The sequence below is a fragment of the Aythya marila genome (genome assembly GCF_965140915.1).
Source record: "Aythya marila genome assembly, chromosome: 33".
Classification (NCBI taxonomy): domain Eukaryota; kingdom Metazoa; phylum Chordata; class Aves; order Anseriformes; family Anatidae; genus Aythya; species Aythya marila.
In genome coordinates this window covers 589,185-615,268 of record NC_139074.1, presented here as the reverse complement: position 1 = coordinate 615,268, position 26,084 = coordinate 589,185, and the positions used below count along the sequence as shown (strand labels likewise).

The 26,084-nt window shown below is 60.2% G+C and overlaps 6 protein-coding genes across 6 annotated transcripts in view; 1 reads left to right on the top strand and 5 right to left on the bottom strand.

The window, feature by feature from the left end:
* TNXB (tenascin XB) overlaps positions 1-5,248 on the top strand; it is a 36,584-nt gene extending 31,336 nt beyond the window's left edge. The window contains exons 34-41 of the mRNA XM_082781949.1: positions 106-399; positions 1,377-1,501; positions 1,880-2,012; positions 2,177-2,328; positions 3,306-3,402; positions 3,584-3,745; positions 4,464-4,627; positions 5,093-5,248. Coding sequence (XP_082638075.1) covers positions 106-399; positions 1,377-1,501; positions 1,880-2,012; positions 2,177-2,328; positions 3,306-3,402; positions 3,584-3,745; positions 4,464-4,627; positions 5,093-5,173 — 1,208 coding nt within the window. The 3' untranslated portion in view covers positions 5,174-5,248. The remainder of the gene's footprint in view (positions 1-105; positions 400-1,376; positions 1,502-1,879; positions 2,013-2,176; positions 2,329-3,305; positions 3,403-3,583; positions 3,746-4,463; positions 4,628-5,092) is intronic.
* Positions 5,249-5,296: 48 nt separating this feature from the next.
* On the bottom strand, positions 5,297-10,255 carry CYP21A2 (cytochrome P450 family 21 subfamily A member 2; the record flags this gene model as incomplete). The annotated part of the gene is made up of 10 exons (XM_082782014.1): positions 5,297-5,544; positions 5,733-5,836; positions 6,107-6,276; positions 6,766-6,951; positions 7,029-7,115; positions 7,722-7,829; positions 8,073-8,168; positions 8,980-9,131; positions 9,526-9,615; positions 10,072-10,255. 10 exons carry the CDS (start codon positions 10,253-10,255, stop codon positions 5,297-5,299), a joined length of 1,425 nt encoding a protein of 474 aa, XP_082638140.1.
* A 427-nt stretch (positions 10,256-10,682) lies between these two features.
* Positions 10,683-13,307, bottom strand: CENPA (centromere protein A; the record flags this gene model as incomplete). Its single annotated transcript, XM_082781943.1, has 4 exons — positions 13,188-13,307; positions 12,993-13,093; positions 11,248-11,325; positions 10,683-10,817 (listed from the first exon to the last, which is right to left on the bottom strand). The coding sequence occupies exons 1-4, from the start codon at positions 13,285-13,287 to the stop codon at positions 10,683-10,685; spliced, it is 414 nt and encodes a 137-aa protein (XP_082638069.1). The 5' UTR covers positions 13,288-13,307.
* Positions 13,308-14,628: 1,321 nt separating this feature from the next.
* LOC309889172 (butyrophilin subfamily 1 member A1-like) lies at positions 14,629-16,131 on the bottom strand. The gene has a single exon (XM_082781924.1). It carries the CDS (start codon positions 15,782-15,784, stop codon positions 15,032-15,034), a length of 753 nt encoding a protein of 250 aa, XP_082638050.1. The 5' UTR covers positions 15,785-16,131; the 3' UTR covers positions 14,629-15,031.
* A 144-nt stretch (positions 16,132-16,275) lies between these two features.
* LOC309889252 (butyrophilin subfamily 3 member A2-like) lies at positions 16,276-19,082 on the bottom strand (the record flags this gene model as incomplete). Its single annotated transcript, XM_082782013.1, has 5 exons — positions 18,310-19,082; positions 17,402-17,683; positions 17,168-17,272; positions 16,876-16,964; positions 16,276-16,296 (listed from the first exon to the last, which is right to left on the bottom strand). The coding sequence occupies exons 1-5, from the start codon at positions 18,473-18,475 to the stop codon at positions 16,276-16,278; spliced, it is 663 nt and encodes a 220-aa protein (XP_082638139.1). The 5' UTR covers positions 18,476-19,082.
* A 1,510-nt stretch (positions 19,083-20,592) lies between these two features.
* LOC309889159 (butyrophilin subfamily 1 member A1-like) lies at positions 20,593-25,306 on the bottom strand. The gene is made up of 7 exons (XM_082781901.1): positions 25,187-25,306; positions 24,436-24,783; positions 22,391-22,411; positions 22,271-22,291; positions 22,135-22,155; positions 21,945-21,977; positions 20,593-21,768 (listed from the first exon to the last, which is right to left on the bottom strand). Exons 1-7 carry the CDS (start codon positions 25,284-25,286, stop codon positions 21,140-21,142), a joined length of 1,173 nt encoding a protein of 390 aa, XP_082638027.1. The 5' UTR covers positions 25,287-25,306; the 3' UTR covers positions 20,593-21,139.
* Positions 25,307-26,084: the final 778 nt, after the last annotated feature.

Here is a 26,084-nt window from a genome sequence, read left to right as displayed (position 1 = left end):
GAGAGGACAGAGAAATGGTTAGATGAATGGTTGGTTGGTTGTTGAACAGACGGATAGTTGTATGGGGGGATGTTTATGCCCTGCGTTGTGCTTTCTGTATTGTAGCCCTACCTCCAGCAGAGGAGGAACCACCATCCCAGCCCCGTCTTGGCGAGCTCACTGCCTCCCACATCACCCCTGACTCAATCCAGCTGGAATGGAGCGTCCCTGAGGGCACCTTTGACTCCTTCACGGTGCAGTACAAGGATGCACAAGGCCAGCCACAGGTGCTGCCCGTGAATGGTAGTTCCCGCACAGTGACCGTGCCAGGGCTGTCACCATCTCGCCGCTACAAGTTCAACCTGTATGGGATGTGGGGGCGGAAACGTCTGGGCCCCATCTCCACTGCTGCTGTCACAGGTGAGAGTGGCTGTGGGCCCTTTTCTTTTCACATTTCAGCACTCAGTGGATGTGGCAGGGAAAGGCCAAATGGGATGGGTGCGTTCCAGTTTGGAGAGAGGAGCATATGGATGAAAGTTGGTTGCTTGTATGACTGTCTGGCAGCTTTGGGGGCTCTATGGATGGGTGTATTGTTAGGTGGTTGGCTGGATCATGGCTTTGCAAGCAATAGGAACAAGTTTTTGTGCTCATTGGGTGACTGATTGAGGGTTGACTTCAGGCAAGACCAAAGAGAGATTTGGAGACCTAGAGGTGGACATGTGGAAGATGCAGGGACAGATGTTTACTTGTTTGGACGGTTGGGTGTATGGATGGATGTAGGATGCATGGATGGCTCTTTAATTATTTGATTGAATAGTTGGTTGAATGGAAGGACGGACAGACAGATGGACAGATGGACAAGCTGTTGAATGGTTGGGTCGGACTGTGGCTCCTTATGGGATGGATGGTGTGATGAACCCATTTTTTTGTGGAAGGATTGACTGAAGCATGTACAGGCAGATAGCTGGTTGGATTTGTGTTTTGCCGGTAGAATAAATGAATTGGAGCCATGGAGGCAAAGTTCAGTGGAAGGGTGGTTTCAGGAAATGATGCATGAAAAGATGGATGGCTGAGGGGTAAATGAAGAGAGGGAAGGAGGGAAACAGGGAGGTAGGGAGTGAGGGATGGAAGGAAGGATGGATGGAAGAGTCCCTGGATGCTCCCAGAGACACTCTGTGTGCGGGGTACTGTGGATGGGAGTCACTGGGATACTACAAGGGGTCTTCGGGGTGGAGACCATGGGCGTGTCTTTGGGGTCAGTGGGAGCCATGGTGGTGAGAGGGTGCTGTGGTGACCCTTGGGGGAGTCCAAAAGGGGTTTGTGGGGAGAGTCAGTGGGAAGATCTACGGGGCGCTGGGGGTTGGTGTGGGCCTCAGTGGTCACCATCTCTTGTGCAGGTGCCCCAGGGACCCTGTGGGTGGGGTCCCTGTGGCCCCGCAGTGCTCGTCTGCACTGGGCGCCCCCCCAAGTCCCTCCTGATGGCTACATCCTTGTCTACGGCCCCCCTGGTGGCCCCCTGCAGGTAATTTCCCCAAACACCCCAAAACCTCCCAGCCCCGTGAGACTCCAGTAATTCTTGTGAGACTCCAGTACCCACTGGAGACCCAAATAACCTCACGGGGGACCCTTATACCACCCTGGGGAACCCAAGAGCACCCCCCACACACACCAGGCACACTAGTAACACCCTGGGAACCCTACTGGTACCTCCCCAGTGTACCTCTGTACACTCCAGTATTCCTTGTGGTCCCCAATACTCCTTTCCAGCACTCCAGTACACCTTCAAGGCCCACCCTATGCTCCCTGGATACCTAAAAGACCCCCCATGCAGCCCCTATAATGCTTCTAGGGATCCTAGAAGCCCCCTGCATCCCCCAATAACCCTTCCCCACACAAACAGACGCTGCAGCTGCCCCCTGAGGCAACATCGAAGGAGCTGTGGGGCCTGGAGCCCATGGGCCACTACTGGGTGCAGTTGCAGAGCCAGGGGCTGGAGCTGGCCCCCGTGCCCCTCGAGGCCACCTTCGACACCCGTGAGTTGGGCACGTGGGTCCCTTGAGGGTGGGGTGTTGGGGCCAGGGGGATCCCCAGGTACCTGGATGCCTTACAGGTGGACACATTTGGGTCCCTCGACCCCCTGGGTAGGGGGTTCTGGAGGTACCTCACCTGGTCCCCACATTTTGCACCCTGTCCCCAGCGCCCCTACTCCACCCGTACCCCCGGGACTGCGTCGAGGAGCAGCTCAACGGACCAAGGCCTTCACGCGAGGCCCTCATCTTCCTCGGGGGGGACCGACAGCGGCCCCTGCGTGTCTTCTGCGACATGGAGACCGATGGCGGCGGCTGGCTGGTGCGGGCAGGGGGGCAGTAGGGGGCATTGGGGGTGTCAGGGGACGTTCTGTGGGGAGCAATAGCAGGAGGTACCTCTAGGGAGGTAATGAGGCCAGTGGGTTCCCTGACAAATTTGGAGAGGTAACGGGGGGAGGGTCAACTGGGGTCACTGGGGGAGCATTGGGGGTGTCTGGTGGGTTCTATGGAGGATATTGTGCAGGGGTTTGGGGGCAATAGGTATGGCCCTGGGGGGTGCAATTGTGGGCATTTGGGGTATCTCGGGAGGTTCTGTGGGATGCAGTAGGGGGGGAGGGAGTAAGCAATGGGGGGGGGCTGGCAAACCTGGAGGGTAATGGGAAGGGCCCGTGGAGCAACTGGGGTCATTATAGGGAACTAGGGGGTCTGGGAGGTTCAGTGAGGGGCATTGAGGGGCCTGGGGGGCAATGGGGGGCAGTGAGGGGGTTCTATGAGGGGTAGTGGGGGTATCTGTGGTCCCAGGAGGTCCAAGAAGTACACTGAAGGGCATTTAGGGGTCTGTGGGTGTTCTCTGGGGGGCAGTAGAGAGGTTTGGGGGACAAGGGGTGTCCTGACAGATCTGAAGGGGTACCTGGGGGCAGAGGGGGTGTCCTCTAGATGGTCTTTAGAGGGCAATGGGTGGGGCTGTGGGGTGCACTGTGTGTGTGGGGGACTGAGGTCAATGGGAGTCCCTGGGGGTGCTCTTGGGGGACAGTTGGGGGTCACTGAGGGGTGTTATTGTGGTCTTCTTGATGTTTCTATGGGGGGCAGGGGGAGAACTGGGGAGGGATAATGGGTCTGTGGCAGATCTGGGGGTGCAATGGGGAGTCCTGGGGAGCAACAAGGGTCCGAGGGAGCCTAGATAGTCTCAGGGTGCACTGGAGAAGACCATGAAGGGCAATGGAAGGAGCTGGGGGTTCAGGGGGAGGTAATGGGAGGTGGGGGTGGGCAGGGGGGGTTCCTTTGACTCTCCACTCCCAGGTGTTCCAGCGACGCATGAATGGGGCCACTGATTTCTGGCGGGGATGGGAAGAGTACGCCCACGGCTTTGGCAACGTCTCCCAGGAGTTCTGGCTTGGTGAGGACCACTGCATCTGGGGGGGGGGACCCAGGGTTCTGGCAGGGGGACAAAGGCACCCAAGGGGACCCCAGGGGGACACCCAGGTGGCCCCAGGTGGGTCTCCAGGGGAGGGACCCAGGTGTCTGGGTGACCCTGGGTGGGCTGCACTGGCTGAAGACCCCAAGGTGTCTGGGTGCAGGGAACGAGGCGCTGCACGCGCTGACGGCGGCTGGCCCCACGGAGCTGCGGGTGGACCTACGGACGCCGCTGGACGCCGCCTTTGCCCACTACCGTGACTTCGCCGTTGCTGGCCCCAAGGAGCACTACCGCCTCCACCTCGGCGCCTACAGCGGCACCGCCGGTGCGGGGGGTTCCTGGCCCGTGAAGGGGCCGAGGGTATTTGGGGGAGGGTATTGGGGGGTCCCCTGGGGCATTGGGAGGGCCCTAGGGGAGGGCTGTTGGCCCATGGGGAGGGTTCTGGGGAGCCCTGTGGGAATCTTGGGGGTGCCTTGGCCCATGGGGGTTCCCTACAGAAGGTCTTGGAGGAGTCCTTTAGCCCATGGGTGTCCTTAGGGGAAATCTTGGGGGGGGAGAGGGTGGGGTCCTGGAATAGTGATGGTTTATGGGGGGTGGGGGGCACGGTAGTTTGGGGGATTCCTGGAATCCAGGAATAGAGGATTCCTGGGAGAGTATTGTCTGGGGGTTATTGAGGGCCTCTTGACCCATAGGAGGGTACCTAGAGGAGGCCTTGGCAGGGGGAGGTCCTTTTGCCAATGAGAGGCAGTCCTTGGAGTGGTTTTGGGAGTCCATGACTCATGGGTGGGGGGGCTTTGGGGGCCTAGTACAGATCACCAGTCCATGGGGTGGTCCTGGGGAGTCCCTAAGAGGTCTTGAGAGTCTTTGGCCCATGGTGCTCCCTGATATGGAACGTAGAGGTCCCTGGGGGGCTGTGACTTATCCTGGAGGGGAGTGGGGGGGGGTCTTAGGGAACATCTTGTGGTTCTCTGACCTGTTGAGGGTGTTCTGGAAAGCTCTCTGGGGGTACTAGAATCTCCAGAGTGCTAATGTGAGTCCCGCAGGGGACGCAATGTCCTACCACGCTGGCAGCCCCTTCTCAACGCGGGACCGTGACCCCCGGCGCCGCCCCCGGCCCTGCGCCGTCGCCTACACAGGGGCCTGGTGGTACCGCAACTGCCACTACGCCAACCTCAATGGGCGCTATGGTACCCCCTACGACCATCAGGCACGTTGGGGGGATGTAGGGGTGATGGGGAGGGGGTATAGGGACCATGAAAGGGGGCTATGGGCACTACAGAAACGGCAAAAGAGGACCTGATGGGGTCTATAGGGGCCTTGGGGGGCTACAGGAGACATAGAAGGTAAATATGGGATTTCGCATCTATAGGGATTGGTGCCCTATGGGGAATGATGGGGGCCAGGAGCTCTTTGGGGGACTACGAGGGCCATATGGTTATGCACACCTCTGAGGTCCTACAGACCTTCTACAGAGTGCAAGACACCATACAGGACCCCTCCAGCTCCAGATCTCCCCTATGTGGGCATGGGGCTTTATAGGAGGGATAGGGCCTGGGGCAGGGGAGTGGGTTCTTCAGGGCTTCAGTATGGTGCCCACAGGCCCTATACGGGTCTGTAAGGCCCCTGTAGTACACCGACAAGTCCTGACAAGGCCCCATCTCACTCTCCCCAGGGCATCAACTGGTTTCCCTGGAAAGGTTTCGAGTTCTCCATCCCCTTCACGGAGATGAAGCTGCGGCCACAGCATGACTGAGAGCACCCAGAGAGGAGGCAGGGCTGCCAGGGGCAGTGGTGATGAAGCCTTTATGGGGTCAATAAAAGCTGCGAGCAACCAGCAAGCGAGCCCAGGCTTCCATGTGTCCCCAGGCATCGGGGCTCAGGGGGTGGGGGGCTGGCAGGGCACAAGGCGCACGCAGAATGGGGGGCAGCGCAGGACAGTGCCAGCTGTCACCCCCAGCTTGGGCAGGGCACCAGGCACCGGTGGTTCCAGGCGGAAATGATGAAGGATGTGGCCCAGGAAAACAAAGAGCTCAGCTCGTGCCAATGCCTCACCCAGGCAGGATCGGGCCCCGCAGCCGAAAGGTACCAGCGCTCGCCAGGGTGCCCCTGGCTCCAGGAACCGCTCTGGAGAGGGAAAATGAGCGGGGAGGGAACCCACCATGAGGGCCAGGGACACAGATGTCCAGGCTGGTGATCATCCCAACAGCATCAGATACCCTGGCAAGCAGGGAGGGGACCCAAGCATCTGGAGCAGGGACCCAGGTGTCCAAACCGGGCCCAAATGTCCAGGGAACTTCAGGGTCCACACGTACCTGGCAGGAATTCGTCAGGACGATGCCAGGTCTCAGGGTCGTGGTGGGCAGCGAAGAGGTTGGGGATGACGATGGAGCCAGCTGGCACAGGGACACCCCCAACACTAGAACAGGACAAGGTGCTGCTGGGGTGGACTGGGACAGACTGGAGCCTGTAGAGTCCCAGTAGTATCTACTGCCACCTACTGGGACCATCGGGCTTTACTGAGCCCTACTGGAGCTCTCCTGGTCTACACTGCAGCCTACTGGGCTCTACCAGGTGCTTCTGGGTTTTATGATGCCTTTTGGGCTCTGCTAACCCATACTGGTCTATACCAGTCAATACTGGTCCGTACAGACCCATACTGGTCCATACTGGTTTCTACTGGCTGTACCTGGTGTGGCGGCGTGTGCAGTGGGGCAGGGCCAGGGGTGCAGGTGGCCGCAGGCGCAGGGTCTCGGTGATGGTGGCGCGGAGCAGGGGCAGGCGTCCCATGTCCCCCACCTGGGGGGTGCCCGTGGGGCCCAGCTCCTGATGCAGCTCTGCACGCACCCGCTCCTGCACCTGGGGGGGGGGGGGGGACGACACATGTCACGCCATGTCATGCATGGCTGTCCCTCATGCATGTGACATGGACATGATGTATGTGGCACCCAGGGACAGTGCAGGGGTGGTGGTGATGGCCATGGGAGGGGGTCATCAGGGACACCCAGGACGTGGAACCCTCCCCAGGACCTGACCAGGGACACGGACATGACGTGGATGTGGCATGCGTGCAGCACCTCAGGGCAGTGGTTATGGTGTGGGGGACACGAGGGATGCCCAGGACATGGGTGGGAACACCCTGGGGATGCGAGACCCGCCTGGGGATATGGACGTGAGCGTGACACGTGTGGCACTGCAGGGTGGTGCAAGGGGACAGTGATGGCCACGGGGATGAAGACATGGGATTTGCAGGACACTGGATACAGACGTGAGCATGCAAGAATATCCCCCCCCCCCCACCGGGACCTGCATGGGGACATGGACACAGATGTGACATGGAGGTGGCACCTCAGGGCGATGCAGCAGGAAGGCCACGGCCCAGGCCAGGGCGGCCGCTGTCGTCTCAGTGCCACCGATGAAGAGGTCGACCAGGGCCATGTGCAGCCGATCGGGGCCCAGCGGCACCCCCCGGACACTGGGGTCCTCCCCCAGCAGCGCCCCCAGCACTGTGTCCTCTGGGGGCGAGGCGCAGGCCTGCAGGGGGACACGTGTCACCTCCCTGTGTGCCCTCCCCGGGTTCCTCCTGCCCCGGTCCCGTGTCCCCATCCCACCTTGTGACGCTGGATCTGGGCCTCCACGAAGGCATCACGGGACTCCACCAGGCTAAGCAGCCGCCGCAGCCCTGGGTTGGGCAGCACCTGGGACCGTATGGGGCCCGTAGGCACCCCAGGGGCCACAAAGAGCCCTCAGGACCCTATAGAGCCCCCCCGCTTTGCACCACAGTGGCTATATAACCCCTTCCAGCTGCATATAGGCCCTATAGACCCACCCCGGTCACACAGTCCCTACAGACTCTCTCAACCCTGTGTAGACCCCTTAACATCTCCCCCAAGGTCTTACAGACCATTTAACCCCCTCCCCAGCCCCATACAGACCCCCCCCCCCCAACCCCATATATAACTCCCATCTCCACACAGACCCTGTACCCTCCCACACCCCCAGCACCTCCCCAGATCCTATACATCCTCCCCAAGGCCATATAACCACCTCAGATCCCTGCACAGGCCCCTCCACACCTCCATATATACCCTACAACCCCTCCAGGGCAATATAGTTCCTCCCCATTATAGTCTCCCACATCCAGACCCTATAGCAGCCCCAAATCCCATCCAGACCCTACAACATTCCCTCCCATACCCTTCCTCAGTCCCACGCAGACCTCCCCCAGGCCCCCGTAGATGCCATAAACCCCATCCCCAGAGCCATACGGGCCCTGTAGGGCCTGGCCCCACGGTGAGGCTCACCCGCAGCAGCGGCAGCAGGTCGAGCACCCGGACGCTGGCCCTGCCCCACACCTCCAGCAGCTCCATGACGCAGCGGGTGAAGGCCCGGACCTCGGCCTCGGGGGGCATCTGTGGGGGCCCAGATGCTTTGGGTCACCCCCGTAGACCCCTGGGTTCCCCCCAAGGACACCCAAGTCCCCCAGGTGGCACCTGGACATGTCATTTCCCACCCCAAGTGACACCTGGGTCCCCTTGAATGGCACCCAGACACCTGGGTGGCCCCCCGGGCCCAGAGAGCCCCCACCCAAAGGTGCCCACCCTAAATGCCTTAGGGCCACCTGGATGCCCCAAAAGGGACACCCGGGTCCCTACCAGGTCCCCAAAGACGAGGAGGCAGATGGTGCTGCAAGTGTGGAAGGCGAATGCCTCGAAGACATCAACAGGCGCCCCCCCATAAGAACGCAGGTCCTGGGGGGGGAAAAAGGGGGTCACCACGGGGGGCTGGGGAGTGCCTTGGGGGACATGAGGCTTCCCAGGGGGTTGTTGGGGTGATCTAAGGAGATTTTGGGGTCACCAGGGGTATACTGCTAGCCCTAGGGGGTATTGGGATACCCAAGGGTGATAGAGGGGAGGGGACCCTACAAGGGGATTGGGGTGCACTGGGGTAATATAAGGGGACCAAAAGGGTTTTGGGGAGCCCCAAATGGGTAAGGGGGGTGTCCTAGGAAGTAATGGGGTGTGCTAGTGGATATAGGGGACCCCAAGAGAGAAGAGGGGATCATGGGAGGATTTGGGGTCCCACAGTCAGGTATTGGGGCATCTGTAGGGGCTATTAAAGGGGTCTGGGTGATAAAGGGGAGTACTGGGGCGTACTAGGGAGGTACTGGGGAGCGTAAATGGAGCATTGGGGTGCCCCAGGGAGATTCGGGGATCCCAGAAAGGATATTAGGGACACCTACATGACAAAGTGGTGTCCCAAGAGACAATGGGGCTCCCTGGGGGGGCAGTACAAGGAATACCCCCCTATTGGGGTATAGGGCTGCCCTAAAAGGATAACGAGGGTCCCATAAAGGCTATCGGGTGGCCCCCAAGGGATTACTGGTATACCACAGGGACCCCCTGACCAGCTATGAGGTGCTGGGGCTGATTTTTTGGGGGCACCCTGGTGGGATTTGGGGGTCCCAGGGTTGGTTTGGGGTTCTGGAGGGGGATGGGGGGGTTGTCCCCAGGTTTGGGGTGCTTTTTTTTTTGGGGGGGGAGGCAGGTTTGGGGTACTCACCTGGCAAAGCGCCTTCGCCTGCTGCGCCAAGAGGGGCTCGAGTCGCCCCTGGGCCCGGGCCAGCGCCCCCCGCGTCGCCCCCCGCTGCTGCTGCCACCCCGGGCACACGTCCCCCAGCGCCAGGTCCTGGCCCCCCCGCGACACCAGCCCCCCTGCACCACACCTACGTCACCACCAGCACCCCCCAGCACCCATGAGGACCCCCCTGCCTCCCCCCCCCCTTCAAAAAACCCTGGGGACCCCTAGGGACCCCACCCCACCCACCAGACACCCATAGGACCCCCCCCAGCACCCCCCAAACACTGACAGAGACCCCTCCCCAGACACCCTTGTGAGGAACCCGCAGCCCCCCCCACCCCACAGGACACCCCCAATACCATAAGGTGCCCCCCCCACAGGGCCCCCCCAATACCCAGGGAACTTTGGGGTGCCCGACACAACCCCCCCAGCCCCATAAGCTCCCCATAACCCACCTGCACCCACATAATTTGGGGAGGGGGTGGTCCCAGTGCACCCCCCCAGCCCACGTGGACCCCCCCCCCATACCCAGGTAACTTGGGGGGCGCCCAGCGAAGTCCCCCCAGCGGCGAGCGAGAGCCTCCCGGATGGTCCCCACCGAGCTCAGCACCAGCACATCTTGGGGGTAAGGAGGGGGGGGGGGAAAAATAATGGGGGGGGGTCTGGAGGGATGTGACCCCCTTGGGGGGGGGGCAGAGTCCCAGGATATGGGGGCTTGGTGGTCCCAGCCCTCCCAATGGGCTCAGGGACCCCCAAATCAGGGGGGGGAATGGGTGCAGGGATAGAAGGGGGGGGGTGGTCCCAAGAACAAAATGGGGGGGGGGCAAATCAAAGGGTTGAGGGGAGCAAAGGGAGATTTTAGGGGGGGGGGAGGGGATCCCTTGCAACCCCCCCCACCCCAATTCTTATTGGGCCAACACTTGGGTGCAGGTAGGGGGGGTGCAGCCAAAATTTGGGGGTCCCAGGAGGTGGAGGCTGGGGGGGGGGGGACAGATTTAGGGTCCCAAGGCGGGTTGTTGGGGGAAGGGTTTTTGAGGGGGGGGGGGATAGTGGGGTGCCCCCCCTTCCACTCACCGTGGCCCCCCAGGCGCACGCGCAGGGCAGGCCCGTGGCGGCGGGCGAGGGCGAGGAGGTGCTGTGCCCCCCGGGGGTGCAGGAGGTGCAGGGCCCCCCCCCGGGGGGACCCCTCCCGCCCCCCCCCAAAAAGGAGCAGCAGCAGCAGCAGCAGGAGCAGGAGCAGCAGCAGCGTGGCCGCCATCGCCCCTCGATGCTGGGGACTGGGAGGTTGGGGGGGGGGGGCACAAAAAGCTCCACCCCCCCCCTAGTATTTGGGAAGTGAGGGGGGGGGCAGATCCTTTTTGCACACTCCCCCCCCCGTTGAATCTCCCTCCCCCCAAATAAATAAAAATAATTTGGGCTGCTCCCCCCCAAAAAAAAAACCTTCCCATGGGGTGGGTGCTGCCGTGGATGCCCCCCCCCCACCCCCAAATCACACTTGGGTGCCCCCCCCCCCCCAAATCACACTCGGGTGCCCCCCCCTCACCCCCCCCCCCCCACCACCAGGTGCCCTTGAGCCACCCATTTAAGACGGGGGGGAGGCAGCTTATGAAAAAAAGGGGATTGTTCCTTTATTTTAATAAAGGGGGGGGGGGTCTATGGGGTGCGGGGGGGGGGGGGCCACACGCTCAGATCCCCCCCCCATCCAGCCCCCGCAGGCGCCGGGCCAGCTGCAGGTCCTTGGGGTACAGGGTGACCCGGCGGGCGTGCAGCGAGCACAGGTAGGCGTCCTCCAGCAGGCGCACCAAGAAAGCCTCCGCCGCCTTTTTTTTTGGGGGGGGGGGGCATCAGGGGGTGCCCCCCCCGATATCCCCACCCCACCCCGGGTACCCCCTTCCTCCTTCAATATACCCCCACCCGCAAGAATTGTCCCCCCTCTCCCCTCAGGGGCGCACCCAAGGGGTACAAATCGCCCCCCCCCCACGTTCAATGCACCCCAGAAACCAACCCCCCCCCCAAAAAAAAAACAAAAAACAACAAAAAAACCACAAAGGTATGGGAAAGGAGCAAATTTAGGGGGGTTACAGCCCCCCCCCAAACCCTAATGGGTGCCTGACACCCCCCCCCAAGCAGCAGGACCCCCCCAAATCCATCAGGCACTCCCACGTCCCCCCCCCCAAAGTGAAAGACACCCCCAAAATGGCCAAGAGGTGCCCCCCCCCAGCACCCAAAGTTGAAGGGTGCCCCCCCCACCTCTTGTAGGGCCAGCAGTGCCATGGCTTGCCACTGGTAGTCCACCCCCCGCGTGAAGAGCAGGCAGATCTCCCGCACCTGGGGACAGGGGGACAGCGGGGGGGGGCGGCATGGGGACACGGGGGGGGGCACGGGGACACCGTGGGGGGTGTGGGGACACCGCGGGGGGGGGCACAAGGACATGGAGGGGGGACCCGGGACACCCCAGGGATGAGGATATCGCCCTGGGGGTGTCACCACGCAGGGACATGGGGACAGGGATATTTTTTTTTAGGGGGGGGGACATGGGATAGTGATAAATGAGGTGCCATGGATGGGAGGGGGGGGTGACAAGGACGCGGGAGGGGGGCCACAAGGACGTGGGGGGGGGATCCTGTCTCAGACAAGGCCACCGCGTCACTTGGGGGGGGGTCAGGGGATGTGACAAGGACATTTAGGGAGGGGGGAGGGGACAAGGACGCGGGGGGGGGCACAGGGGGGACTCAGAGGGTCTGGAGGAGGGGGGGAGGTGCTGAGGGGCTGGGGGGGGGCTGGTTTGGGGGGACCTGGGAGGGGGTCATGGGGGGAGGGTTTGAGCGGGGGGGTCAAGGTCCCTGTTTGGGGGTGTCGGGGGGGATCCCAACGGGGGGGGGCTGGGAGGGAGGGGTTTGGGGGTCTCGGGGGGGGTCCCGGGGAAGATTTGGGTGTCCCAGGGGAGGTTTGGGGGTGTCAGGGTGGTCCCGGGGGGGGGTTGGGGTTCCCTGGGGTGGTTTGGGGGTCTCAGGAGGGTCCTGGGGGGGTCCCAGGGGTGGTTCAGGGGTCTCGGGGGGGGGGTTAAGGGGGCCCTGAGGAAGATTTGGGGGTGCCAGCGGGGTTTGGGGGTCCCGGGAGACTTCTTGGGGGTCGTTTAGGGATCCCGGGGGTGTCCCGAGGAGGGGGTGTCCCGGGGGGGGGGGGTTAGGGGTACCGGGGGTGTGTCCCAGGGAAAATTTGGGGGTGGTGGGGGTGACTTGGGGGTCTCAAAGTGGTCACGGGGGTGCTTTGAGGGTCCGGGGGGGGATCCCAGGCGTAGTTTGGGGGTCCCGGGGGTGGTTTGGGAGTCCTGGGGGGGTTCGGGAGTCTCGGGGGGGGGTTAGGGGTATTGGGGGGGGTCCCAAGGAAGATTTGGGGGTGTCAGGGGGGCTTGGGGGTCCCGGGAGACTTCTCGGGGGTCTTTTGGAGATCCCGAGGGGGTGTCCCGGGGGTGGTTTGGGGGTTCAGGGGTCTTCCAGGGAAGATTTTGGGGGTGTCGGGGGGGAGTTGGGGGTCCCAGGAGGGTCTCAGGGGGTCCCGGGGGTGGTTCGGGGGTCCCGGGGGGGTCCCAGTGATAGTTCGGGGGTCTTGGGGAGGGGTCCTGAGGAATATTTGGGGGTGTCAGGGGGGCTTGGGGGTCCCGGGAGACTTCTCGGGGGTGGTTCGGGGATCCCGGGGGGGTGTCCCGGGGGGGGATTTGGGAGTCCCGGGTGAGTTCCGGGAGGGGTTGGGGGTCCCAAAGGGGTCCCGGGGGTAGTTTGGGGGTCTCGGGGGGGGGTTTAGGGGGTATTGGGGGGGGTCCCGAGAAAGATTTGGGGGTGTCAGGGGGGCTTGGGGGTCCCGGGAGACTTCTCGGGGGTGGTTCGGGGATCCCCGGGGGGGTGTCCCGGGGGGGTTTGGGGTTCCCGGGGGTGGTTCGGGGATCCCGGGGGGGTTGTCCCGGGGGTGTCCCGGTGTGGGGGGGGGTCTCTCACCACACGGCAGAAGGGCTGGCGGCGCAGCAGCAGGTTGGTGGTGCTCTGATACTTGCGGATCTCCCTCAGCGCCAGCTGGCCCGGCCGGTACCGCCGCCGCCCTGCGAGAGGAGACGACAACCGGGGGGGTCACACCGGTGACACCGTGGGGGGGGGGGGGGGACACCGGGGGCGACGCTCGGGGGTCGCACTCACGGCGCGGGGGCGAAGGCGCCCGCGGCCGCCTCGGGGAGCGCCGGGGGGAGACCGGGGGGGAGCCGCGGCGCCGGGGGGCGCGGTCCTTGGGGCGTGGCATAACGTGGGGGGGGGGGCGTGGTGACGTCACGCTCGGGACCCCCGCCGCCACCGCCACCGCCGCCGCCGCCGCCGCCGCCTCCCCGTTCAAAGCTCCCGCCGCGAAGCGGGGACGTCACATCCGGCGGGGCAGAGCCGCTCTGCGTCCGCCCGAGGGCTCGTCTCGATGGTGGCTGGGAGGACCGCGGCTCGTTTGCATAAATTTGCATCCCCCCCCCCCGCAATGGCGCTGCTCCATTGGCTGGGGGCTCAAGGAGCCGGTCAGCTCTGGGGGCCCCAGTTGTGGCCCCACGTACTCCCAGTGGATCCCAGTTGCTCCCAGTTGGCCCCAGTATGATCCCCACTATGCCCCCACTATGCCCCAGTAAGGTCCCAAATGCTCCCAGTTGGCCACAAAATGGTCCCAGTTGGCACCAATTACCCTCCCAGTTTGATCCCAGTAGGACACAGTGTGGTCCCAGGTGCCCCAAGCTTGCTCCATTGCGATCCCCGTAGATCCCAGATGCCCCCACCAAGGATCCACCTGCCTGCAAAATGCTTCCAGGTGGCCCCAGCATGGTCCCAAACGCTCCCAGTTGGCCCCCAATATGGTCCCAGTTGCTCCTAGCTTATCCCCAGCAGGTTCCCCATTGTTCGCACTGTGGTCCCAGTTGCTCCCTATTCACTCCACGGTGGTCTCAGTTGCCTCCAGTAGGTCCCAGTTGCTCCCAACTGGCCCCACCATGATCCCAGCTACCCACAATATGGACCCAGATATGTCCAGCTTGACCCCAGCATGGTCCCAGTTGCTCCAACTTCACTCCCAGTCAATCCCAGATGACTTAACTGTCATCCCAGTTGACCCCAGCGTGTTCTCAGTTACCCTCAGCGTAGTCTCAGAAGTTCCCAGTTGCTCCCAGTGTGATTCTAGCCCACCCCAGCAAGGTCCAGTCGCCCCTTTGTGGTATTTAAATGCAAAATATGGTGGGTGAACAATCGGCAGACATGTCAGGCTCAAAGGATTAGAGTAAATGAAGTTACATTAGGCTTGCAGCCAGACACTAGTGGGGATCTCCAGGGCTCCATTTTAGGGCCAGTTCTCTCATCCCGCTCTGCTCGGCCTGCTGCAGCTTCGCCTCGAGCACTGCGTGCAGCTGTGGGCACCGCAGCAGACGAAGGGCGTGAAACTGTGCGAGAGCCTCCAAGGGAGGGCTACGAGGACGATGAAGGCTCTGCAGGGCAAGGCGTGTGAGGAGACGGTCTGCTGCAAGACGCCTTCCCAGGCAGCAAGGCCTCAGGACACAAAGCACCCAGGAAATGCCACTGCCAGACTCCATCTTCCTGTACAAAACTTTATTTGACACAGTCCTGCTGCTGCTGGACCTTGATGTGCTCCAGAGGAGGGAACACAGAGCCCCCACAGGCTGCTCATGCTCAGCACCAGGCACAGAGCAAGGATCAACCCCAACCTAGGAGGCAAAGGTGGCCTGCACTGGCCAGCAGCACACGGTGACCACATCCCTTGCCCTGGGGTCTGCAAGCAGAGGGGAGAGGAGCGTGGAAAGCTGCTGCAGCCCCTGTGCTGCCCGCTGGGGCTCAGAGGCAGGGTGAGAGCCGTGGGTGCCAGCAGGGCTTGTGCCCCAGCACAGGAGCCGCATGCAGGGCAGAGCCCAGGGGCTGCAAGGGGCCTGGCCCCTGCTTGCAGCATCCCAGCCCTCCTCCAGCAGCAGGGAGGAACACAGGAGAGCCCCTGGCCCCACTGCCCCTCATTCCTGTGATGCTCCTGCAGGATCAAGGAGAGGTGTTTGAGGAGTGTCTGGAGAAGGGCAGGAAACCCCCAGGGCTGGGGACAGGGTCTTAGGGGTGCTGTCCCTCAGGCACAGTTGAATTCCCCATGTCCACAACTGGAACCAGGGGCGGATGCTCTCCCCATTGAAGGAGGCTGCTGTGAAAGTGAAGATCTCGACCCCATTGTCAGCGTTGATAAAAGACACCTGCTGCTGGGTACAGTCCAGACAGACCCAGATCCTCGTGGGGACAGGGGACAGGGGCAAGTTGGTGGGAGGAGATGTGAGAGACTTGAGCTGCCCGTCATAGTACTGCACAGCCCAGATCCCTTCTTCAGGGCTCCTTTTGAAATACCCCTTTCTCTCCACAGATGCCCTGGCCACCCCCACAGCCCACCAAGAATCCTTTATCTGCTCTCCCTCCACCTCCACCAACCAGCAGTGCCTCCCCTCTCTAAACTCCTCACGGCCCAGCACACAGCACCAATAGTTAAATCTCTCTGGTGTGTCAGGCACCTGCTGCCATTCACTTTTCCATCTCACACTACTGTTGTCCTGAGACAGAACAAGCATGGGATGAGCCGTGTCTGGATCCAGGGTCACCTTCACTGCAGGGACAGAAGGAGCCAGGCCATCAGGGGCAGAGCTCAGCCCTGGGCAGGCTTTCCCCAGCTCGGGGCCAGGAGCTGCCCCACGGGGCAGGAGATGGGGCACCTCTTGGCTCCTCAACATGCCCCATCAAGGGCAGGAGAAGCACCGCAGAGGGCAAACCAATGCACACCTACCTGTATTGTGAGGCAGCAGAAACTTTCTCCATGCTGGAAGAAGAGGGGAGAGCTGGTTATAGCCCACAGGTGGTGCTCATAGCTCTCACTTTGACACTGTTTTTTTTTTTTTTTTTTTTTTTTTTTCTTTTTCTGTTTGTTTGTTTGTTTTTCTTTTTTTCTGTTTCGAGAGTGAGACTTACCCAGCTCTGCAGCTTGTTCATCTACAAACAAAAGAGAAAAGCAATGAATCGATGAGAGGGGTCAGTTTCTCATCAATGACTGCTACAAACCAAAGATCCCAAATTACTTCAGTTGTGGGGGGGAAGAGAGACTCACCCAGTCTTGCATCTTTTTCCTCTGGAAAAGAAAAGCATAAGGAATGCATGATCAGAGGGAAAAAACTTCTCATCCATTGTCTACACTGCAAATTCTTCCAGTTCAGGGATGGACACTCACCTATCTCTGCAGCTTGTTTCGCTGGAAAAGAAAGAGAAAAGCAATGTTTGTTCAGAGAGCAGTATGCGTGTGGGAAGACACCAAATGCCTTCTCTTTGGGGAAGGAGACTTACCCAGCTTTGCATCCTTTTTCGCTGCTATAAAAAGCAAAAGGAATGAATGGTCAGAGTGGAGAGACTTTCACCCCATTCCTGCTGCCATGGGTAGACCCCAAATTCTTTGCTCTCATGCATGGACACAGACCACCTTGCTCCCAGACTTGTAGTGACCAGACTAACAACGACCAAGGCCCAGCATTTTGCAAGTCTTGTAGCATTAAGGACAGACACTTGTGCAGCTCTCCGCACCGTGCTAGCAAAGCACAAGTGGATGGGAATGGGGACGGGTGGAGGACGTCCCTGTCCCAGAAGTGTCACTGCAGAGCGGGGCAGCCCCGCAGCTCGCTCCCCGTCCCCACCTTGATCCCCGTTCCTTTCAGCCATCCCGGCCGTGTCCCGTGCCCAGGGCAGCCCCAGCCCCAGCACTCCCCACTCCCACCCCAGGCTCCAGCTGCTCCTCCAGCACCCCCGAGCCACCAGCACACAAGCCCCCAGAGCCCACCCAGACCAGGCCCTCCTGCAGGGACACCACTTCCCCAGGGGCTGGGGGCAGGGACTGCAAGGACTCACCCAGCTCTCGGCTCTGTGCCGCTGAAAAGCAAAGGCGGAGGAAGAGGTGGTGAGCAGAGCAGCTTGGTTGCTGGGTGGGAACATGTGCAGGGGGGCTGCGCCTTGCCACCAGCCGCACGCTGCAGCCATGCTCCCTGGCCTCCCAGCCAAGGTCCCTTGCTCCAGACCCAGGGGGGTCCCTGCAGAACACCTCCCTCCGCTCCATCCCTGCGCTGCCAGCTTACCTTGCTTTCGAAAGAGATAAACACCCAGGCCAATGGACACAGCCAAAAGCACGAGGACCAGAGCCAGAGCCACCTTCCAGGGCTGGGCGTTGTGGAAGAAGGGAGCTGAGAAAAGGCACCAGGAATGGGTCTGTGTTTACATTGCCACAGGTGGAAGAGCAAGACCCAGACTTCTCCTGGGTCGGGACAAGTGCAGGGGCCAGGAACACCTCACCCTGGCTGTGCCATTTGTACCTGCAATGTGCAGGGAAAATTTCCACTCCTGCTGGATGCGGCTGTTCCTGACCACGCAGGACAAGGGCCCCTCCACGCTCCCGGTCATGATGACAGCACCTTCGATTTCAAAGAGCCCCTCCTGGTCCTGGGAATGTGTCTGGGAGACCGAGGGCAGGTGCTGCCCGCGAGCATCCCTCCACAGCAGCTGCGGCAGCGGGTACCAGCCGGCCGATCGACACAGCACCCGGACGCCTCTGGCCTCGTAGCCCCCCAGGGAGAGGTGGGGGTCAGCGCCTGTGGCTGGGGGAAGAGCGTGTGGCTGGTGCTTGACTTGGGGAGGGATTGAGTTCCAAGGCAAAGACCCCATCTGCTCCCATGCCAGACACAGCCCAGGACAACCACAGCCCCAGGGGCTGGATGCTCTCTGACCATGCACTCACCCTCACCACAAAACCACCTCTGGTGCTTCTGGACACAGAGAGCATGGCTGCACAATGCCAGTGGCCCCAAATCACCCTGTAAACCCAGGTGCCAAGTTCCAGGACCTTCAGGCAGTGTCTCTGCACAAAGCCATCCTGGGTCAAGAAGCCTCGAGACTTCCTGACAGTGTCTCAGGTCTCTCCCAGCACAGAAAGCAAAAGTAAAGCAGACGTCTGGCTGCTCAGAGGACTCTGATTCTCCCTGTGTGCTGTTTGGACCCATTGCTGACACAGCTGAAGGTGCTGCTCAGCAGCCTGTGCCCAGTGCCCTCACCATATTATGATTATTGTCTTCAAGAACACCAGTGAAAACTGACAAAAATATCCAGGGAGCTCTCTCCCCAGATATTACCTCCGCATCCATGGGCATGCTCCATGCTGTGAAACAGCTGGAACATTCAAAGGGCACGTAAACTCTGCCCTGGAAGCATCACCCCAGCCACTAACCTGACACCTTCAGCTCCACAATGGCTTCCTCATAAGTATCAGCATCTGTCACAGTGCAGACGTACTGGCCATCATCAGAGGGTCTCAGTCCTGTGATTCGCAAGTCCAGTCTTCCAGCAGAGAGACCATCTCTGGCCAACTCTGTTCTCCCAGAATATGCCTCCATTTGATCCCTGTACAGGTCCTCTCCACTGCGGTAGTGGTGCACTGTCTCAGAGATATGGTCCCGGATCCACCTGACCTCCAAGGTGCGAGCATCGCGTTGAGGGGACAAGTGGCAGGGCAGCACGACATCCTGCCCCACGGTGGCAGTGACAGGGTGTCCTGGTCCCACCAGTCTGAGCTGGGCTGGGCAATGGAGAAGGGCACAGAGAGGAGGTGAGATTTTGCCATTGTAAATTTAGGGGCAGTGAGTGACAAAGGGCGAGCTGTGTGTGAGTTGGTGCGTGCTGCATCCCCTGTGTCCCATTGGAGACCAGCAGAGAAATAGGAAAGGGAGAGGGATGACATGCAGGAGAAGGAGGTGTGCTGGGAGTGGGAGCCCTCTCTGCAGCATTCAGGCAGGTGAAGGAGACACAGAGAGGGCAGCCAAGGCAGCGCCCATATTGTGTGAAAGAACACAAGTGAAAGTGAAACCCAGCTGGGGCCAAGCTGTGGGCTTGTGTCCCCCCTGCCCCACAGCAGCAAGTCTGCATGCACAAGTGGGAGAGCCCCCAGCAGTCCCGCAGGATCCTACCTGAGCCCAGCCGGAGGAGGAGCAGAGTGATGAGGGAAGTCAGGAGGCCCCTGGCATGGCCGGTGAGGCTGGGGTGGCCGCAGCCCCAGGGGAGCCCCATCTCAGAGAGAGGTCCCCAGGGGGGCAGACAGCCCCCCAGGGGTTCTTCTCCCAGAGAGCCCCACCAGGAGGGAGATCCCTTACGACACCCAGCAGAGCTGCAGAAAGCACAAGGCTGCGCCCAACTTTCCCAACCTTTGCCCAGTTCCTGGCTGCAATAACCCTCCTGGAGCAACTGTGCCCCTGGGGCAATGTCTGGGGAGCTCTGCAGGGCTGGCACCACCATCCCATCACAGCTGGGTGCCCAGCCCAGGGCCTTCAGCCAGCATGAGAGGCTTGTCCCCAGGAGGGGCCTATCCAGAGAAACCCACTCTCTGAGCTCGTTCTTCTCCACCTGTCTAGAGGCTTAGGTGAATAAAGAAAGTTTCTGTCTGCTGGAAGAGATTTCAGGCATTATTGAAGGACTACAGAGGTACCGTTTGCCTTTGTAGGGAGAAAAGTCATATGGACAAAGCTCAATTTGAGTTGAAGCTGGACAGTACTGTGAGGGGCAATACAATGGATTATTATTTTTTTAAACTATCTTAACAGCTAAAGTAGGATTAGAGAAAACATTGGCCTGTTTCTTGATGGGGGTGCTCAAACTAAGGTCATCGACTTCACAGAGATGTTTAATGCTTTCTTTGCCTTCAACACTGATGATGGGCTGTGGGATCCCAGGTGCCCTGAGCTGGAGGACAGTGACTGCAGGAATACTAAAGTCCCAACAAACCCCGAATCTGTGTTGGATTTGGTGCTCCAGATAGATGCATTCAAGACTATAGGGCCTGATGGGATTCTTCCCAGAGTACTAAGAGAACTGGCTGAGGTCATCATGCGTGGCAAGGCGTGTAAGGAGCGGCTGAAGGCGCTTGGCTTGTTGAGCCCAGAGCAGAGGAGATGCAGGGGAGGCCTCGTGGCGGCCCACATCTTCCTCATGAGGGGAGCGGAGGGGCTCTGCTCTCTGGGGACAGCAACAGGGCTTGAGGGAACAGCATGGAGCTGCCACTGGGTGGGGTCAGGTGGGCTGTTTGGAAAAGGTTCTTCACCAAGAGGGTGGTCGGGCACAGGAACAGGTTCCCCAGGCACGTGGCCATGGCCCCAAGCCTGCTGCAGCTCAAGGAGCATTTGGAGAGGGCTCTCAGGCACAGGGTCTGATTTTTGGGTGGTTCGTGTGGGGCCAGGAGATGGACTGGATGGTCCTGTTGGGTTTCCTCCAACTGGGGCTTTTCTTTGATTCTGTGATCTAGGGCTGAAGGCTGAGAGCACCTTGGAGGACTTCCAGGAGGACTTCCAGGAGCCGGTGATGCTTCCTGTGGGCATACCCTCTGCAGAGCCTGTGTGATGGGAGGCTGTAAGCTCTTTGGGTGGCTCCAGGGCAGGGCCATGACCCAACTGGGACAAGTGGGTTCGTGGCACCAGCTGGGGAACTGGGGGCAGCTGGAGCTTTGGTTCCTCCTGGCTCTGACTCCCAGGACCAACACCAAGGAGACGGTGTGCTGCAAGATGTCTTCCCAGGCAGCAAGGCCTCAGGACACAAAGCACCCAGGAAATGCCACTGCCAGACTCCATCTTCCTGTGCAAAACTTTATTTGACAAAGTCCTGCTCCTGCTGGGCCTTGGATACATATACTCCAGAGGAGAGAACAAAGAGCCCCCACAGGCTGCTCAGGCTCAGCACCAGGCACAGAGCAAAAATCAACCCCAAACTAGGAGGCAAAGGTGGCCTGCAATGGCCAGCAGCACACGGTGACCACATCCCTTGCCCTGGGGTCTGCAAGCAGTGCAAGCAGAGGGGAGAGGAGCGTGGAGAGCTGCTGCAGCCCCTGTGCTGCCCGCTGGGGCTCAGAGGCAGGGTGAGACCCGTGGGTGCCAGCAGGGCTTGTGCCCCAGCACAGGAGCTGCGTGCAGGGCAGAGCCCAGGGGCTGCAAGGGGCCTGGCCCCTGCTTGCAGCATCCCAGCCCTCCTCCAGCAGCAGGGAGGAATAAAGGAGCAGCCCCTGGCCCCACTGCCCCTCATTCTTGTGCTGCTCCTGCAGTACCAAGGAGAGGTGTTCGATGAGTGGCTGGAGAAGGGCAGGAGGCCCCCAGGGCTGGGGACAGGGTCTGGGGGGTGCTGTCCCTCAGGCACAGTTGAATTCCCCATGTCCACAACTGGAACCAGGGGCGGATGCTCTCCCCATTGAAGGAGGCTGCTGTGAAAGTGAAGATCTCGACCCCATTGTCAGCGTTGATAAAAGACACCTGCTGCTGGGTACAGTCCAGACAGACCCAGATCCTTGTGGGGACAGGGGACAGGGACAAGGGGGTGGGAGTAGATGTGAGAGACTTGAGCTGCCCCTCATAGTACTGCACAGCCCAGATCCCTCCTTCAGGGCTCCTTTTGCAATACCCCTTTCTCTTCACAGATCCCCTGGCCACCCCCACAGCCCAACGTGAATACTTTATCTGCTCTCCCTCCACCTCCACCAACCAGCAGTGCCTCCCCTCTCTGAACTCCTCACGGCCCAGAACACAGCATCTAGTGTCAAATCTCTCCGGGGCGCTGGGCACCTGCTGCCATTTACTTTCCCATCTCACACTGCTGTTGTCCTGAGAGAGGACGAGCCGGGGATGAGCCGTGTGTGGATCCAGGGTCACCTTCACTGCAGGGACAGAAGGAGCCAGGCCATCAGGGGCAGAGCTCAGCCCTGGGCAGGCTTTCCCCAGCTCGGGGCCAGGAGCTGCCCCACAGGGCAGGAGATGGGGCACCTCTTGGCTCCTGAACGTGCCCAAGCAAGGGCAGGAGAAGCAACTCAGAGGGAACCCAGTACACACCTACCTCTATTTTGAGGCAGCAGACACCTTCTCCATGCTGGAAGGAGAGGGGAGAGCTGGTCACAGCCATGGCTGGTGCCCAGTGGGTGTGGGCAGGGTGAGGGGCCAGCCCTGGGCTGCTCTGTCCCAGCTGCCCACCCAACCCTGCACATTGCCTTGGTGTTGCCCTTGGGCTTCAGCACCGGGAGACTTACCCAACTCTGCAGCTTGTTCATCTACAAACAAAATAGAAAAGGAATGCATCGATGAGAGGAGTCAGTTTATCAACAATGACTTCTACAAACCAAAGACGCCAAATTCCTTCAGTTGGGGGGAGGAATAGAGACTCACCCAGTCTTGCATCTTTTTCCTCTGGAAAAGAAAAGCATAAGGAATGCATGATAAGAGGGAAAAAAATTCTCACCCACTGTCTATACTTCAAATTCTTCCAGTTCAGGGATGGACACTCACCTATCTCTGCAGCTTGTTTCCCTGGAAAAGAAAAAGAAAAACAAAAGCAATGTAAGGTCAGAGGGGAGTATGCTTGTGGGAAGACACCAAATGCCTTCTCTTTGCGGAAGGAGACTTAAACAGCTTTGCATCCTTTTTCACTGCTATAGAAAAGCAAAAGGAATGAATGGTCAGAGTGGAGAGACTTTCACCCCATTGCTGCTGCCATGGCTAGACCCCCAATTTTTTTGCTCTCATGCATGGGCACAGAGCACCTTGCTCCCAGACTTGCAGCAACCAGACTAACAAGGACCGAGGACCAGCTTTTTGCAAGACTTGTAGCATTAAGGACAGACACTTGTGCAGCTCACTGCACTGTGCCACCAAAACACAACGGAAAGTGAAGGGGGACAGGGGAGGACGTCCCTGTCCCAGAAGTGTCAGAGAAGAGCAGGGCAGCCCCACAGCTCGCTTCCCATCCCCACCTTGATCCCCGTTCCTTTCAGCCATCCCGGCCCTGTCCCGTGCCCAGGGCAGCCCCAGCCCCAGCACTCCCCACTCCCACCCCAGGCTCCAGCTGCTCCTGCAGCACCCCCGAGCCACCAGCACACAAGCCCCCAGAGCCCACCCAGACCAGGCCCTCCCGCAGGGACACCACTTCCCCAGGGGCTGGGGGCAGGGACTGCAAGGACTCTCCCTGCTCTCGGCTCTGTGCCGCTGAAAAGCAAAGGCGGAGGAAGAGGTGGTGAGCAGAGCAGCTTGGTTGCTGGGTGGGAACATGTGCAGGGGGGCTGCGCCTTGCCACCAGCCCCACGCTGCAGCCATGCTCCCTGGCCTCCCACCCAAGGCCCCTTGCTCCAGACCCAGGGGGGTCCCTGCAGAACACCTCCCTCCGCTCCATCCCTGCGCTGCCAGCTTACCTTGCTTTTGAAAGAGATAAACACCGAGGCCAATGGACACAGCCAAAAGCACGAGGACCAGAGCCAGAGCAACCTTCCAGGGCTGGGCATTGTGGAAGAAGGGAGCTGAGAAAAGGCACCAGGAAAAGGGCAACGTTTACATGGCTGGGATTAGAAAAGCAAGACCCAGACTTCTGCCAGCTCAGGAGAAGTGCAGGGGCCAGGAACACCTCATCCTGGCTGTGCCATTTGTACCTGCGATGTGCAGGGATGATTCCCGCTCCTGCTGGAGGCGGCTGCTCCTGACCATGCAGGACAAGGGCCCCTCCTCATTCCCAGTCACGATGACGGCGCCTTCGATTTCAAAGAACCCCTCCTGGTCCTGGGAATGTGTCTGGGAGACCGAGGGCAGGTGCTGCCTGCGAGCATCCCTCCACAGCAGCTGCGGCAGCGGGTACCAGCCGGCCGATCGACACAGCACCCGGACGCCTCCGGCCTCGTAGCCCCCCAGGGAGAGGTGGGGGTCAGTGCCTGTGGCTGAGGGAAGAGTGTGTGTCTGGGGCTTGACTTGGGGAGGGATTCATTTGAAGGCAAAGACCCCATCTGCTCCCAAGACAGACAGAGCTTAGCACAGCCTACGGCACCAGTGGCTCTTGTTCCAGGTGCTCCATGCACCCACCGTCACCCCAATCCACCCTGGCTGGTGCTAGAAACAGACGGAAGGGCTGCACAACGTCAGTTACCCCATGTTGTCCATAACACCCAGGTGCTGAGATCCAGCACCTCCAGGCAGTGTCTGTGCACCAAGCCGTGCTAGTTCAAGAAGACCGTGAGACTTCTTGACGATGTCTCAGGTCTCCCCCAGCACAGAAAGCAAAAGTAAAGCAAACGTCCGGCTGCTCAGAGGACTCTGCGACTCTCCCTGTGTGCTGTTTGGTCCCATCGCTGACACAGCTGAAGGTGCTGCTCAGCACCCTGTGCCCAGTGCCCTCACAATATTATGATTATTGTCTTCAAAGACACCAGTGAAAACTGACAAAAGTATCCAGGGAGCTCTCTCCCCAAATATTACCTCCACATCCATTGGCATGCTCCATGCTGTGAAACAGCTGGAACATTCAAAGGGCATGTAAAGTCTGCCCTGGAAGCATCACCCCAGACACTAACCTGACACCTCCAGCTCCACAATGGCTTCCTTATAAGCATGACCATCTTCCACAGTGCAGACGTACAGGCCATCATCAGAGGGTCTCAGCCCCGTGATTTGCAAGTCCAGGCTTCCAGCAGAGAGACCATCTCTGGACAACTCTGTCCTCCCGGCATATGCCTCCATCTGCTCCCCGTACAGGTCCTCTCCATTGCGGTAGTGGTGCACTGTCTCAGAGAAATCATTCCGGATCCACCTGACCTCCAAGGTGCGAGCATCGCGTTGAGGGGACAAGTGGCAGGGCAGCACGACATCCTGCCCCACGGTGGCAGTGACAGGGTGGCCTGGTCCCTCCACTCTGAGCTGGGCTGAGCAATGGAGAAGGGCACAGAGAGGCAGTGAGATTTTGCCATCGTAAATTCGGGGTCAGTGAGTGACAAAGGGTGAGCTGTGCGTGAGTTGGTGCGTGCTGCGTCCCCCATATCCCATTGGAAACCACTGGGGAAACAGGAGAGGGAGAGGGAGGACGTGCAGGAGAAGGAGGTGTGCTTGGAGTGGGAGCCCTCTCTGCAGCATTCGGGCAGGTGAAGGACACAGAAAGGGCAGGAAGGTAGCAGCCATATTGCATGAAAGAACCAAAGTGAAAGTGAAACCCAGCACGGGCGAGCTGTGGGCTCCAGTCCCCCCTTTCCCACAGCCGCTCCCCTGTCCCGCAGCAGCATGTCTGCATGGACAGGGGGGAGAGCCCCCAGCAGCCCCACAGGATCCTACCTGAGCCTAGGCGAAGGAGGAGCAGAGTGATGAGGAAAGTCATGAGTCCCCTGGCATGGCCGGTGAGGCTGGGGTGGCCGCAGCCCCAGGGGAGCCCCATCTCAGAGAGAGGTCCCCAGGGGGGCAGACAGCCCCCCAGGGGTTCTTCTCCCAGGGAGCCCCACCAGGAGGGACTACTTCACAGCACCCAGCAGAGCTGCAGAAAGTACAAGGCTCCGCCCAACTTTCCCAACCTTTGCTCGTTTCCTGGCTGCAATAACCCTCCTGGAGTAGCTCCGCCCCTGGGGCTGTGTCTGAGTGTCTGAGGTGCTCCGCAGGGCTGCAGAGCTCCAGGAAAAAACACTGTCTAAACTCATTCATCTCCAACCATCTTAAAAGGAATCAGTTAGCAATGGGAGAATGTGTAGAGATGGCAGAGCAGACCTGATGAGGATTGGAGGCTGCAGGGAATGGGGCATGGCTGGGTGCCGAGCCCAGAGCTGCCACCCTTTGCCCAGGGTGCTGAAGGCAAAGTGCCAGCCCCGATCCCGGCCCCAGTAAAGCAGCCATGGCAGAAGGTTGGCTCAGATGGGCAGGGACCTTCTTCTAGAGCTTAGGTGAATAAAGAAAGTTTCTGTCTGCTGGAAGAGATTTCAGGCATTATGGAAGGACTACAGAGGTACTGTTTGCCTTTGTAGAGAGAAAATTCGTATGGCCAAAGCTCAATTTGAGTTGAACCTGGACAGTACTGTGAGGGGCAATACAATGGATTATTATTTTTTTTTAAACTATCTTAACAGCAAAAGTAGGATTAGAGAAAACATTGGTCTGTTCCTTGATGGGGATGCTCAAACAGGGTCGTCGACTTCACGGAGATGTTTAATGCTTTCTTTGCCTTCAACACTGATGATGGGCTGTG